The 15,998-nt window shown below is 45.5% G+C and overlaps 1 protein-coding gene across 2 annotated transcripts in view; it reads right to left on the reverse strand.

Annotated features, from left to right (window-relative positions):
* The window catches only part of IPO9 (importin 9), a 202,156-nt gene that overhangs the window by 167,664 nt on the left and 18,494 nt on the right, over window positions 1–15,998 (reverse strand). For both annotated transcript variants that reach the window (XM_063954813.1, XM_063954812.1), the window contains exons 5-6: window positions 12,508–12,596; window positions 11,222–11,308 (exon numbers count right to left, since the gene is read on the reverse strand). In XM_063954813.1, the coding sequence (XP_063810883.1) occupies window positions 11,222–11,308; window positions 12,508–12,596 (176 nt within the window). The remainder of the gene's footprint in view (window positions 1–11,221; window positions 11,309–12,507; window positions 12,597–15,998) is intronic.

Consider the following 15,998-nt stretch of genomic DNA (forward strand, 5'->3'; position numbering starts at 1 on the left):
TCCAGGTCCTCCTCAGCCAGGGTATCAAATTTGTAGAATTTAGCAAACGTGTTTGCCCCTGACCAAGTAGCTGCTCGGCAAAGTTGTAAAGCCGAGAACCCTCGGGCAGCCGCCCAAGATGAGCCCACTTTCCTTGTGGAATGGGCTTTTACAGATTTTGGCTGTGGCAGGCCTGCCACAGAATGTGCAAGCTGAATTGTACTACAATTCCAACGAGCAATAGTCTGCTTAGAAGCAGGAGCACCCAGCTTGTTGGGTGCATACAGGATAAACAGCGAGTCAGATTTTCTGACTCCAGCCGTCCTGGAAACATATATTTTCAGGGCCCTGACTACGTCCAGTAACTTGGAATCCTCCAAGTCCCTAGTAGCCGCAGGCACCACAATAGGCTGGTTTAAGTGAAATGCTGAAACCACCTTAGGGAGAAATTGAGGACGAGTCCTCAATTCTGCCCTGTCCGTATGAAAAATTAGGTAAGGGCTTTTATAGGATAAAGCCGCCAATTCTGAAACACGCCTGGCTGAAGCCATGGCTAACAGCATTACCACTTTCCATGTGAGATATTTTAAGTCCACAGTGGTGAGTGGTTCAAACCAATGTGATTTTAGGAACCCCAAAACTACATTGAGATCCCAAGGTGCCACTGGAGGCACAAAAGGAGGCTGTATATGTAGTACTCCCTTGACAAACGTCTGAACTTCAGGAACAGAAGCTAGTTCTTTTTGGAAGAATATTGACAGGGCCGAAATTTGAACCTTAATGGACCCTAATTTTAGGCCCATAGACAGTCCTGTTTGCAGGAAATGCAGGAATCGACCCAGTTGAAATTCCTCTGTAGGGGCCTTCCTGGCCTCGCACCACGCAACATATTTTCGCCAAATACGGTGATAATGTTGTACGGTCACATCCTTCCTGGCTTTGATCAGGGTAGGGATGACTTCATCCGGAATGCCTTTTTCCTTCAGGATCCGGCGTTCAACCGCCATGCCGTCAAACGCAGCCGCGGTAAGTCTTGGAACAGACATGGTCCCTGCTGGAGCAGGTCCTTTCTTAGAGGTAGAGGCCACGTGTCTTCCGTGAGCATCTCTTGAATTTCCGGGTACCAAGTCCTTCTTGGCCAATCCGGAGCCACGAGTATAGTGTTTACTCCTCTCCTTCTTATGATTCTCAGTACTTTTGATATGAGAGGAAGAGGAGGGAACACATACACTGACTGGTACACCCACGGTGTTACCAGAGCGTCCACAGCTATTGCCTGAGGGTCCCTTGACCTGGCGCAATATCTGTCCAGTTTTTTGTTGAGGCGGGACGCCATCATGTCCACCTTTGGTTTTTCCCAACGGTTCACAATCATGTGGAAAACTTCTGGGTGAAGTCCCCACTCCCCCGGGTGAAGATCGTGTCTGCTGAGGAAGTCTGCTTCCCAGTTGTCCACTCCCGGAATGAACACTGCTGACAGTGCTATCACATGATTTTCCGCCCAGCGAAGAATCCTTGCCACTTCCGTCATTGCCCTCCTGCTTCTTGTGCCGCCCTGTCTGTTTACGTGGGCGACTGCCGTGATGTTGTCCGACTGGATCAACACCGGCTGACCCTGAAGCAGAGGTCTTGCCTGACTTAGGGCATTGTAAATGGCCCTGAGTTCCAGGATATTTATGTGAAGTGACGTTTCCATGCTTGACCACAAGCCCTGGAAATTTCTTCCCTGTGTGACTGCTCCCCAGCCCCTCAGGCTGGCATCCGTGGTCACCAGGACCCAATCCTGAATGCCGAATCTGCGGCCCTCTAGGAGATGAGCACTCTGTAACCACCACAGGAGAGACACCCTTGTCCTTGGAGACAGGGTTATCCGCTGATGCATTTGAAGATGCGATCCGGACCATTTGTCCAGCAGATCCCACTGAAAAGTTCTTGCGTGGAATCTGCCGAATGGAATCGCTTCGTAAGAAGCCACCATCTTTCCCAGGACCCTTGTGCATTGATGTACTGACACTTGGCCTGGTCTTAGGAGGTTCCTGACTAGGTCGGATAACTCCCTGGCTTTCTCTTCCGGGAGAAACACCTTTTTCTGTACTGTGTCCAGAATCATTCCTAGGAACAGCAGACGTGTCGTCGGAATCAGCTGCGATTTTGGAATATTTAGAATCCATCCGTGCTGTCGTAGTACTACTTGAGATAGTGCTACTCCGACCTCTAACTGTTCTCTGGACCTTGCCCTTATCAGGAGATCGTCCAAGTAAGGGATAATTAAGACGCCTTTTCTTCGAAGAAGAATCATCATTTCGGCCATTACCTTGGTAAAGACCCGGGGTGCCGTGGACAATCCAAACGGCAGCGTCTGAAACTGATAGTGACAGTTCTGTACCACAAACCTGAGGTACCCTTGGTGAGAAGGGCAAATTGGGACATGGAGGTAAGCATCCTTGATGTCCAGAGACACCATATAGTCCCCTTCTTCCAGGTTCGCTATCACTGCTCTGAGTGACTCCATCTTGAACTTGAACCTTTTTATGTAAGTGTTCAAGGATTTCAGATTTAAAATGGGTCTCACCGAGCCGTCCGGCTTCGGTACCACAAACAGCGTGGAATAATACCCCTTTCCCTGTTGTAGGAGGGGTACCTTGATTATCACTTGCTGGGAATACAGCTTGTGAATGGCTTCCAATACCGCCTCCCTGTCGGGGGGAGACGTTGGTAAAGCAGACTTCAGGAACCGGCGAGGGGGAGACGTCTCGAATTCCAATTTGTACCCGAGATACTACCTGCAGGATCCAGGGGTCCACTTGCGAGTGAGCCCACTGCGCGCTGAAATTCTTGAGACGGGCCCCCACCGTCTTGCCTGAGTCCGCTTGTAAGGCCCCAGCGTCATGCTGAGGACTTGGCAGAAGCGGGGGAGGGCTTCTGTTCGTGGGAAGAGGCTGTCTGCTGCAGTCTTTTTCCCCTTCCTCTGCCCCGGGGCAGATATGAGTGGCCTTTTGCCCGCTTGCCCTTATGGGGACGAAAGGACTGAGCCTGAAAAGACGGTATCTTTTTCTGCTGTGAGGTGACTTGGGGTAAAAAGGTGGATTTCCCAGCCGTTGCCGTGGCCACCAGGTCCGATAGACCGACCCCAAATAACTCCTCCCCTTTATACGGCAATACTTCCATATGCCGTTTGGAATCCGCATCACCTGACCACTGTCGCGTCCATAACCCTCTTCTGGCAGAAATGGACATCGCACTTACTCTTGATGCCAGAGTGCAAATATCCCTCTGTGCATCACGCATATATAGAAATGCATCCTTTAAATGCTCTATAGTCAATAATATATTGTCCCTGTCCAGGGTATCAATATTTTCAGTCAGGGAATCCGACCAAGCCACCCCAGCACTGCACATCCAGGCTGAGGCGATTGCTGGTCGCAGTATAATACCAGTATGTGTGTATATACTTTTTAGGATATTTTCCAGCTTCCTATCAGCTGGTTCCTTGAGGGCGGCCGTATCAGGAGACGGTAACGCCACTTGTTTTGATAAGCGTGTGAGCGCCTTATCCACTCTAGGGGGTGTTTCCCAACGCGCCCTAACCTCTGGCGGGAAAGGGTATAATGCCAATAATTTTTTAGAAATTAGCAGGTTTTTTTTCGGGGGAAACCCACGCTTCATCACACACCTCATTTAATTCATCTGATTCAGGAAAAACTACGGGTAGTTTTTTCACACCCCACATAATACCCTTTTTTGTGGTACTTGTAGTATCAGAAATGTTCAAAACCTCCTTCATTGCCGTGATCATGTAACGTGTGGCCCTACTGGAAAATACGTTTGTTTCCTCACCGTCGACACTGGAGTCAGTGTCCATGTCGACCTGAGGTAACGGGCGTTTTAAAGCCCCTGACGGTGTTTGAGACGCCTGTACAGGTATTAACTGATTTGCCGGCTGTCTCATGTCGTCAACAGTCTTTTGTAAAGTGCCGACACTATCACGTAATTCTTTCCATAAGACCATCCAGTCAGGTGTCGACTCCCTAGGGGGTGACATCACTAACACAGGCAATTGCTCCGCCTCCACACCATTTTCCTCCTCATACATGTCGACACAGCGTACCGACACACAGCACACACACAGGGAATGCTCTGATAGAGGACAGGACCCCACTAGCCCTTTGGGGAGACAGAGGGAGAGTTTGCCAGCACACACCAGAGCGCTATATATATATACAGGGATAACATTATATAAGTGTTTTTCCCTAATATAGCTGCTGTATATATTAATATGCCAATTTAGTGCCCCCACTCTCTTGTTTTACCCTGTTTCTGTAGTGCAGGACTGCAGGGGAGAGTCAGGGAGCCTTCCTCCAACGGAGCTGTGAGGAAAAAATGGCGCCAGTGTGCTGAGGAGATAGGCCGCCGTGAAGGGGACGGAGCCTTTCTCCCGCTTTTTAATGGAAAAATTGGCAGGGGTTAAATGCATCCATATAGCCCGGGAGCTATATGTGATGTATTTTTTGCCAAAAAAAAAAAGGTTTTTATTGCCAAAAAAAAGGTTTTTTTATCCCCCCCCCCCCCCCCCCCAGCACCCTCAGTGACCGGAGTGTGAAGTGTGCTGTGAGAGCAATGGCGCACAGCTGCGGTGCTGTGCGCTACCTTATTGAAGACAGGACGTCTTCTGCCGCCGATTTTCCGGACCTCTTCACTCTTCTGGCTCTGTAAGGGGGCCGGCGGCGCGGCTCTGGGACCCATCCATGGCTGGGCCTGTGATCGTCCCTCTGGAGCTAATGTCCAGTAGCCTAAGAAGCCCAATCCACTCTGCACGCAGGTGAGTTCGCTTCTTCTCCCCTTAGTCCCTCGGTGCAGTGAGCCTGTTGCCAGCAGGTCTCACTGAAAATAAAAAACCTACTTTAAACTTTTACTCTAAGCAGCTCAGGAGAGCCCCTTAGCCTGCACCCGTCTCGTTCGGGCACAAAAATCTAACTGAGGCTTGGAGGAGGGTCATAAGGGGAGGAGCCAGTGCACACCAGGTAGTCCTAAAGCTTTTTACTTTTGTGCCCAGTCTCCTGCGGAGCCGCTATTCCCCATGGTCCTTTCGGAGTCCCCAGCATCCACTAGGACGTTAGAGAAATTATAATTATATTTTAGGAGATCCTCATAGTACTGAACATACAACGTTTTACCAGCAGAGGGAGCTGTTACTTAATAAAATCCCTCTTCCATCTTATTGGTTAACTGATAACAGGGGGAGGGCTCACCCTTACCCCTCAGATTTGGCGCCTGTAAGGAATTATTAAGATGGCCGCCACTGTGTTTGGACATCTATTTAATCAATGCCCCATAGAGATTAGTACCATGGCATGTGGTTTAGTCTATATGAGCCTTAACCCACTAAACTACAGCAGCAGCTTCTCTATATAACTGGAGCCCATCCGCACTGGTCTCTGTGCTGTGCCCCTTAATTACCCTCTCACGCGGCTGAGGGAATCTCTTTAGCCGTGCGGTACTAAATTCAGTCTCTCCCCGCTGGCCGGCGCGCGCCGGGACTGTTCTCACCAGGTCCCGTAGCGGCGCCTCCGTCTCCAACTGGCTGGTCTGCGCGCGCCGGGGCCACTCTCCGTAGTGGCGCTTGCTTCCGTGTCTGACACCAAGTCCCGTCTCTGCGCTCGCCGGGGCCGCTCACATCAGGTCCCGTAGCAGCGCTGCTAATCTACAGGGGAGACACTCTTTCTGCAGAGCCCCACGCTTGACCGCTAGCCCTAGTGGGGGGTCTCACACTATTATCCTGAGCTGTGCCACGGGACCCTGCTCTAGCTGTTGACCGGGAGACCTCCTTAATTATGCGGCCCTTGCCATCCTAAACTAGGGCCCTCATACAACCAGTACTCACTTGCCGAGGATCTCCTGTTGAGAGATACAGATCCCTTTTCAAAAGGGATCTTTGTCTCACAGGATTCAATGGTCTTTGTCACCCTTTTCATTAGGGTGACGCAGCCAATATTCCAAAGTTTCTTTTTAGTCAGGAGCTCTGTGCTCCACGTGCTGTCCCTCCAGCACAATTTTCAAAACTGAGGGAGGAGGGATGTGAAGGGGGAGGAGCCGGCTGTGCAGACAACACTAATTTTAGATTGTGCCACACCTCCGGTTGCAAGCTTCACACCCCTAATGTCTAAGAATGCTCCAGTGTCCCCTAGTGGATGAAAGAGAAATATATATATTGCAGTACTTCTGATCTAGGAGCTCCAATCCGATGCTCACAGGACCGCACATCAGATCGGGGGTAAAGCATATGTGTTTTTAAAGTTTTCATCCGATTTAGTGTCCAGAAACATCGGAATCGGATGAAATCGGCCAAAATCGCACTAGTTTATGGGCACTTTTAGTATTTACATTTAAGGTAGACTTCATCACCCCACCCCTATGTAGTCATCAGTAATATGGATAAAGTACTGTAAATCAAAAAACTGTTCACACTATTGAGATTAAACCCACTATCAGGCTTGTGATGTGCATCTGTTAAAGAATTAGATAGTCTTAGCATAAGGGTTATGTTTGCAAAATGCACCCCTTGGGTTCAACAGTCACGCTGAACCCTTTAAAGATAAATACCACTTTCGTAGAGTTCTTAGGTTTTGTATTTTCATGTTCGAAAAGTAAGAAACCATAGCTTTGCTTATTTAGGACAAATTGTACTGTACATATTAGTTCTAAAAATAGGTCATTAATAGCTTTAGAGCACTTCTGTCAATAACGATGGTGTTACAGCTTTTAGCAATCATAACCAAGTTTCAGTGATAGATGTGAAACACAAAACTTAGCTGTCACACAAATTAAGCACAAGTACACAAAATGCAAATCTGTACATAGTAAAACTTTTTTTTTTTTTAATTTAAAGATTTAGGCATACATAAGGGAAAAAAATCAAAAAGAGCAGAAAATTCAACCAGGCTTGTTACATACTGTACGGGGTGATATTTCTAACTGCTTTTTGACTCCATGTTGTTCATGTAAGACTTCATTTTGCTTATGTACAACTATTGCTTATGTTGAGATATTATATATACTTTTATATGATGATATCAGTGCTATGCAGACACAAGCACCAGCTAGAAATATAGCCCCACTTTAAGAAACAAGCTGCCTTTCACCTTTGACCTAGTGTGAGAAGACATAGTGGGGGGTATTCAATTGTTTGAAAAGTCAGTTGGGTGTTTAATAGACAGGTAAAAACAGACACCCAACCGACTTTCCAAACATTTGAATTTCCCCCAGTGAGTGGGGAGTGTAGACAGCTTTTATGCTGCCTTATTATATATGTTCCTATTATTAGTATATGAGGTGGAAACGGTCTAGTACGCTATGTTTATGGTAGTTAGTGTGTGTGTGTGTGTGTGTGTGTGTGTGTGTGTGTGTGTGTGTGTGTGAGTGAGTGAGAGAGAGAGAGAGAGAGAGAGAGAGAAGGGGGAATCAGTCAGGCTTGAAATAAATTATCTTATGTGAACGACTACTGCACCCAGCTTCACAGACACAAAGTAATATCTTTTAAGACCATGTTACAGTGTTCATCATGGCATGCCATAAAGTAGCCCTAGAGGTTTACACATAACAAGTTAGTTCCTACAAACTCACTTCAGCTTAATGACTCAGAGTTATAAGACCGGACCCATGAAGACGACAATCTTATTTCTTTGAAACTACTTATTACCAACAACCATTTTCCGGGACAGTCTTTAACCACTTGCCTGGCATGGTCGCATCAGATGCGACCATGCCTGCAAGTGCTTTATCTGACTTGGTCACACAGGATGCGACAAGTCAGATAAACAGTGTTAGCAGCGGCAGGGAAGGGAAACTTCCCTCCGCTGCTGCCGTTAGAGGGCCCGGAAGGTCCCGCTGCCTCCCCGCATTCTTCCCTACTGATTACCGTGCTGCCGATCAGTATAGCAGGACCCCCCCTCTCCAGCGGCTGTAGACAATAGCAGCAGCTGGGGAGAGTGAATTAACCCCCCTAAGCCCCCCCTGTGTACCTGGAGGCTGTCCCGGCTTTCAAAATGAAAGCCGCAATGGTTGCGATGTTCTGATGGTCACAATGTTTTCGATCGATATTCGATGTTTGGAAGAAATTTTTTTTTAAATAATAATCAAAATATTTTTTATATATTTTTTTTTTTCAACTAAAATCATTTTGGATAGGGTTAAATTCATGTTCACCACCTAATTAACTCCAAAAAAAAAAACCTGACAATTTCAGAGCGTTTTTTGGAGGGGGAAAATTGTCAGTTAAGTGGTTAAGCTTCTGAGAAACAGCTAAGTAATATAACTTGTTATTACTTGTATGTTTTCATTATTGTGACTTAGATAAATAAATGCTTATCCTTTTTGAAATGTCCTGTGGCAGTCTCCATATTTAACACATTGTATCCCAGAACCTGGTAGCTTGAAATTCACAACCGACAACACATACAAACATCCATGTACTCAATCACAGTAGTAAAAACATCTTAAACAAAGACTCACACTGTATACCAGGGATTTGGACAAGACAAAGCAATTGGTGCAGCAACAGAAACATTTGTAACCGCCAACGATAGCCAGAATGGCCCAATCGCAGTACAACCATAAACTTAGGCCTAAATGTCTGGCCAAGATAGACTAACCATTTTAACATTATGGGGGGTATTCAATTGAAGTCGGAAACTGCCGTCTTGTCGGAAAGACGGCAGTTACCGACTTTTTTAGGTCGGAAGGGGGTCCGACCTATTCAATTCTGCCTCTGTTTTTCAGACAAGTCGAGAACTCCAACTTGTAGGAAAACATGTGGATCGGCGGATTAGCCACGGATCCACGTGTTTCGTCAGATTCTGCTGCAAAATACGACAGAGTTTGGCCCCGGTTCCAACAATGTCAATCCGATTAAGAAAAAAATAAATAAAAACAAATAAAGTTGGATTGGCATTGTCGTGAATGCCCAAATCCGAATACTCAGATGTCGGAAAGGATCAGACAACTATTGAATACACGACTGAGATCAAATTTAGATAACGCATTCCTAGTCATGTATACACATTTTTCATGGCTGGAAGGGTCATTCCGGTTAATGCAGCTTTCAGCAAGGGCAGGGTCAGTGCAGGCTAACAATGTTTGAGTAATACAAACTTTCGCTGGGTTGAGGACATTAAACACTTTGGGGGGGGGTCGGGGGAGAATGTATGAATCAACGCTAGGTGTCAAATGCAATATTTGACACTTACATTGAGCCGCTGTTTGTACTGGAGCAGATACCTAATGATTTCGCAATCACCATATAAAACTGTATAGCAATGGCAAATCAGATTCATTAAGTGATAAGTGCCCTTTTGTGTCTTATCGTTTTTTCACATATCAGCATGATTATCTGCCAGTATGTGTGCTAGCAGATAAGTAGGCGCATACCAGGGAGTCTGGCAGCTCAGGTTGCGCATGTGCAAATCCCTGAAAGCTCGGTCTGCCTGTACACACTGGAGCGACTTTAATTAAGTATGGAATGATCAGGTTATATCCTTCATTAGCATACTACAGGATGCTAGCGATATTGTTAGGACTGATGTGTTGGTTACCATGGGCATATCGGGCATACACATTGCACGATAGATGCCAAATTGAGCGATATGGCTTCTGATCCGGTGGATCGGACAGACATATCGCTCAGTGTGTACCCAGTTTAAGACACAGCACATCAGCACTAGGCCGATGCGCTATAGCAGGGATTACCAGACTCACTTCCCCACTCTCTAGTGACCGAGATGTTAACCCACCTCATTGGTATTGCTTCCTGGACATGCGTAATCACTCCTCCTTCCAAATCTAAACGGACGTATATGGGTAAGGTATGTTCTGTGGAGTATAAAAATCTGAATTTGTTGAAAGCAAGCCAAATGTGTGGCACTCAAAGGACTATCCAGGGTATCGACAAACTACTTATGCTCTAAGGGGCCCTTTGCAATTTCCCATCTCCCACTACGTTTGGGCATAGTATTATGATAGGCACTCAGAGGGTAACTATAAAGAAAGGAGACTTGTTTACTAGAACTCCAGGAGGACAGAAATCATTTGATAGGAAAGTCATGTAAAGCGGGTGCACTGTAGTAAATAACAGAAGTAGGAATGAGGTATGATCAACTAACAGAGTAGAGTAGCAAAGGATTTTAGGGCTCCAGACCCATATTTGGTATAAAGAGAAAACCCCTACCCTTCCTGGGCACAGACAGATTTAGCCTGCTAAGATCTTAATTTCGTTAGCTGCAGAGCTCCCTACAGTGGAGGGGCAGGATGCAATACGATGGCATGAATCAGCTTGTTGACTATGTTCCAGATTCACCTCTTGATGCACTACGGTCCCATCACAGTCCCCGCAATAAGATTTGCAGAGAAGAGTGACCAGTGCCCGTTTATGCCACCAAGAGTGTCAGAAGATTGTCCCCACTCCCTCCCCTGATCCATTCCTGCAGATGTGGCAATTGTGAAGCAAAATAATTTAGATCTTGTGAGATTGGGCAATTTAACTGTACAGCGTTTACACATCCAGAGTGGAGGCATATCTTTTGATTTTATGGAAGTTTTATCTTGACTACGTTCGCTCGGCCAATAAACATGAAGGGTAACCTCTGCCACGTATGCAAACGGGACTTATGGTAATCTAGCTGTGGGGAAACATTTAGGAAAACAAAATAAGACGGTGTTAGATATCCAGATGCCTAGGCACTTACATTCTGAAACCCAATGCAAATGGGAGATCAGAAGGGGCCACCGAACACGCCCCCCTTGAGGGGGAGGTATATACGACTTGCCCCAATAATCCGAAGGGTAGGCAAGGGGCTGATTCAATATCGTACTTGTAACACTGTAGTCAGAGATGAGTGAGTCAGTAAGAAACTGCAATAGTTTTAAGCATATAGAGACATCTTGTCTTCCTTTCCTATTGCTTAGGCAATGCCCACTCATACCAAGGTGTGCACGGCATTTACATGCCAGTGACTCAATTGCTATGGCGAAAGGAAAGGAGACAAGAGACAACATTGGCATGTACACTGAGCTAAACAGAAGTAGTCAGAGATAAAGTCATTAACACAGACTCTGGTCTTGGGACTCCATTTAGGCAAATTTTGTCCTGGAACAGTTTGTCATTCTCTCAATTGTTCTAATAAAACCACAGAGAGAATTAAAAATAAGCTTTATAATAGAAAGGGAGATAGACTTGGGAAATCCAACTAACCTTTTCCAGCATATCCATATTACAAACCATATGCGCACATGTAGTAAAAATTTCCACAGCCCGAGAGCGGGTACGTATACTGTAAACCTGTAAACATGAAGAGGATGTAAAAATGTTAAATATAAATCCAATCATCAGAGTGTATAAAATATATATACATTCACAAATACAAGCACATGTGAAAACGGTGTCATGTGTTCGGCTAAAAGTCCCCTATCACATAAGCTTGTGTACGGGTATACATGATGAATACCAAATGTGCCCGTGAGGGACTCATTGGGAAAGCTGACTTTTTATTTATTATCAGTGAATAGAAGGACATCTTTGTGATCTCTTATTAGATCACTACTGCAAATTACACGTTAAAGCTGGTCACACATACTGGGATTCCTTTATGAAAGAAATCATAGGTGACGTCAGAATGCTGTACAGATTTTAGTAGCAACCAAAGCTCACATTGAGCACCTTATTTTACTTATGTGCTCAAGGACTGAGTTAATCAGACCCAGCAAGGTTGGCTGGTTTAAACGACAGGTTTAAAAAAAATGTATATATTTCTTTTTTATTACGCTGTGACTACAAGAATGGTGCCTTGACTTCTATAAAAAATAAAAAAATAAAAAGTATTTTACTGAAAACTAGTGCTTTTATTCAAAATGTTTAATACCAAAAAGACTTAAAAAAAAAAAAAAAGTTAACGGTTTATTCCCGGGATGCGGCTGCAATCCCGACGGTTGGGATCCTGTCACACGAGCTACCAGCGCCAAAACCACGATATGAAGGATTGCAGACGCCAGAATCCTGACCGTCGCTATCCCGATCGGTGAGACTACGGGGTGGGAAAATACTAGGAAAGGGGGGGGGGGGGGGGTTAGGGGACGGGAAGGGAGCGGGGTGTTAAAGCTGCACAAAAGCCCCAGTGTCAGGGACATGACATGACCCAGCAACTTACCATTCCAAAAACAGATGTGCATATGGTGTGCCTGCCTACTGCTAGGAACAGTGAGTATTCGGCGAGTTGTAAAAGGTCTAAAAAGCAATGTTTTGGAACATCTTCATTCTCTGGATTGTCATCCACTGCCTTTAATCCATTTTATAGGAATACTATTTATTTTTTTAAGACATGTTTTCTAAAGACTTTTTAAGCTTTACAAGGTGACAACAACTTTTACGATAACTATTTAAAAGTGGATATATAATATATATATACATAATTTCTGCATGTTGCTTGATTCAAGAGGACAAGTACAGAGCTAGAAAAGGCATGTGTAAAACCAGAAACATACATCACTCATGGTGAAGATTTTGTACATCTCCGGCAGAATGACAGGAGCAACCAAGGGCATCTGTGTGTCTGTCACCTCCCTGGTAAACTCTGTAAGAAAGGGTCAACAACTTTAGCATAAATAAAACGGGTGCCTAGTAATGACTTTGAATAAAATAATTAACACTTCAAAAATACAGTACAGCGGAACAAAACATTTTGAAGGTGATAAAGATAACGAGTTCATTAAATTCAGCAGCTTAGGCATGAATCTATGAATAAAGCAATCAGAAGTGCAAAGACTTCACACCTTCTTGCAATAGCGGCCCCATTTCTTGTGATACTTAGAGGCAGCATTACTGCTTGAAATATATTTATTTACATGGTTAAGTTTCATTAATAACCGCTCTCCATTTTTGCAAACTATGGTGCTCCGGTGCAAAATGACACAGACTTGCCTTGGGAAACGACACCAAAGTGTGTCATGCCACAGAAATGAATGAGCACTGACTGGCTGAGAGCTTTTAGCTGCATATGATCCGCTGCCAGCCGTCTTTTAGCGGTGAGCTGTTATTTTATGATGGATGTCGAAATTTTGATGTTGACCTTTTAATTTGTCTATATTTTAACTGTCAACATTTCAACCTATCTATACAGTATATGGTCTACCTTATGTCAATGTTGAAATTCTGACTGCTGACATACTGTATACTCCATGTCGACAATAAGGTGTCTATATTTTGAATGTCTAAATTTTGCCTGCCTAGTTAACATACCCAAGCCCTCTATGCTCTTTTAGATAAGCCAACAAATTAATTCCTTGACCACTGTTTCCATTTCCAAATTTCAGGTTTCTCGGACAAAGTATTCACTTTAAAAAAAAGTCCATAAGGGATATTGGGGAATCAGTACGATGGGGTATAGATGGGGTCCAAAGGAGCTGGTGCACTTTAAATTTCTTCAACTGGGTGTGAAGGCTGCTCCCCTATATGACCCCTCCCACAGGCAGTTATAGGTAAAACAGTGCCCGAAGGAGAATGGACATACTTGAGAGAAGGAACAAAACAGTGAGTGGTGATAGTCACACACCAATAACAAAATGACCAGCAATGGCTGGGAACAAAACAGCAACAGCTGAACAGGTAACCATAAAAGAGACAACCTGCAGAAAAGTCAACGCACTGAGGCGGGCACCCAATATCCCTTATGGACTACAAGAAAAGGATTTACCGGTAGGAAATAAAAATCCTATTATCTCTAGCATCCATAAGGGATATTGGGGAAATTTGTACGATGGGGACATCCCAAAGCTTCCAGAACGTGCGGGAATTCGAGGAGTCATCTGCAGCACTGCCTGCCCAAACTGGGTATCCTCTTTGGTCAGGGTATCAAACCTGTAGAACTTCACAAAGGAGTTCTTCCCCGACCAGACAGCAGCTCGGCATAGTTGCAAGGCCGAAACTCCACGGGCAGCCGCCCAGGAAGACCACACTGAACTTGTAGAGTGGGCCTTTAGAGACTGTGGAACAGGTAAGGCTGCCGACACATAGGCTTACTATCCAACAGGCCTAAATCAACGAGCAATGGACTGCTTAGAAGCAGGGCAACCCTTTATCTGTGCATCATATAGCACAAACAAGGAATCAAATCTTTCTGATCCGAGCCGTTCTCTTGATATAGATCTTCAAGGCTCGCACAGCATCCAATGCCTTCGGAAAAGCAGAAGTGATAGAACTTCACAGAACCACAATAGGCTGATTCAAGCAGAACGCAGAGACGACTTTCGGCAGGAACTGCTGCCTAGTCCTCAGCTCTGCTCTGTCCTCGTAAAAGACCAAGTAGGGACTTTTACACGATAGGGCCCCCAATTCTGAAACACACCTAGCCGAGGCAAGGGCCAGTAACATCACTGTCTTCCACGTGAGGTACTTGTCTTCTACCGTCACCAGATGTTCAAACCAGGAGGACTGTAGAAATTCCAACACTACATTCAAATCCCAGGGTGCCGTGGGCGGCACAGCAAGGAGGTTGTATGTGAAGTACCCCTTACAAGACGGTCTGAACTTCTGGCAACACTGCCAATTTCTTCTGGAAAAAAATTGAGAGAGCTGAAATCTGAACCTTAAATGGAACCCAGACGTAAGCCCTTATCCACACAATGCAGGAATAAGGTAAAAAATACCCAGAGGTATTCGGGCGCTATGAGGCGAGGTGCTTGGCTAAGCAGCAGCCAGTTTTTAGGGGAGTCACTCCCTATAGGATAACAAAGAAAAGGAAAAGAAGGCTGCGCTGTTAGGAGGAAAGAACAGTACCATTCACTAAGTGTGTAAATTTTAAAACAATTTATTAAAAAACAACTTTTTTAAAAAAAACAGTATTTTTTAATAAATGGTTTTAAAATGTACACACTTAGTGAATGGTACTGTTCTTTCCTCTAACAGCGCAGCCTTCTTTTCCTTTCCTTATCCACACAAGCCTGCAGGAAACGTCCCAAGTAGATCTCCGCACCAAGAGACATATCTTCTCCAGATATGATAGCATTTTAACGTCACAGGTTTTCTGGCCTAAACCATGGTAGCAATAAACTTCTTGGAAAGGCCTTTGTGAGCTAGGATGTTCCGCTCAACCTCCATGCCGTCAAACAAAGTCGCCGTAAGTCCAGGTAGACAAACTGTCCTTGTTGAAAATCTCTTCTTATTGGCAGAGGCCAAGGTTCTTCGACTAAAATGTCCAGAAGATCCGCGTACCACGCCTTCCGTGGCTTATCCGGGGCAATCAGAATTGCCTGGACTCTGATTTCTGATTCGCTTTAGCACCCTTGGGAGCAATGGAATCGGAGGAAACAGGTAGATCAGCCGGTAAGGCCAAGGCGACGTCAGTGCATCTACTGCCCTCGCCTGAGGCTCCCTGGTTCGTGAGTCGAGAAGCAATCATGCCTATGTGTGTGTAGCCCCACCGGTCAATGATCTGCTGAAACACCCGATGGTGAAGACCCAACTCTCCCGGGTGGAGATCGTGACGACTCAGGAAGTCTGCTTCCCAGTTGTTTACTACTGGAATGAAGATTGCGGACATTGCTCTCGCATTTCATTCTGCCCAGAGGAGCACCTTTGACACTTCTCTCATGAAGGCCCTGCTTTTTGTCCCTCCTTGCCGATTAATTTACGCCACTGCTGTGGCGTTGTCTGACTGAACTTGGATCGCATGTTTCCTGAGTAGAGTAGAGGCCTGAAGCAGAGCATTGTAGATTGCTCGAAGTTTCAGAATGTTGATCGGAAGTAGGCTTTGTGGGCTTACCACCTGCCCTGGAACTGAGCCCCCTGGGTGACAGCTACCCATCCACTTAGACTCGCATCTGTCGTGGGGAGGATCCAATCCTGAATCACAAAACTTCGACCTTCCAGTAGATTTGAGGACTGCAGCCACCACAGGAGGGTAATCCTGGCCTGAGGTGACAGCCGTATTGTCCGGTGCATCTGAATATGTGATCCGGACCACTTGCTCAGGAGATCA

This window comes from Pseudophryne corroboree, chromosome 2 (genome assembly GCF_028390025.1).
Source record: "Pseudophryne corroboree isolate aPseCor3 chromosome 2, aPseCor3.hap2, whole genome shotgun sequence".
NCBI lineage: Eukaryota > Metazoa > Chordata > Amphibia > Anura > Myobatrachidae > Pseudophryne > Pseudophryne corroboree.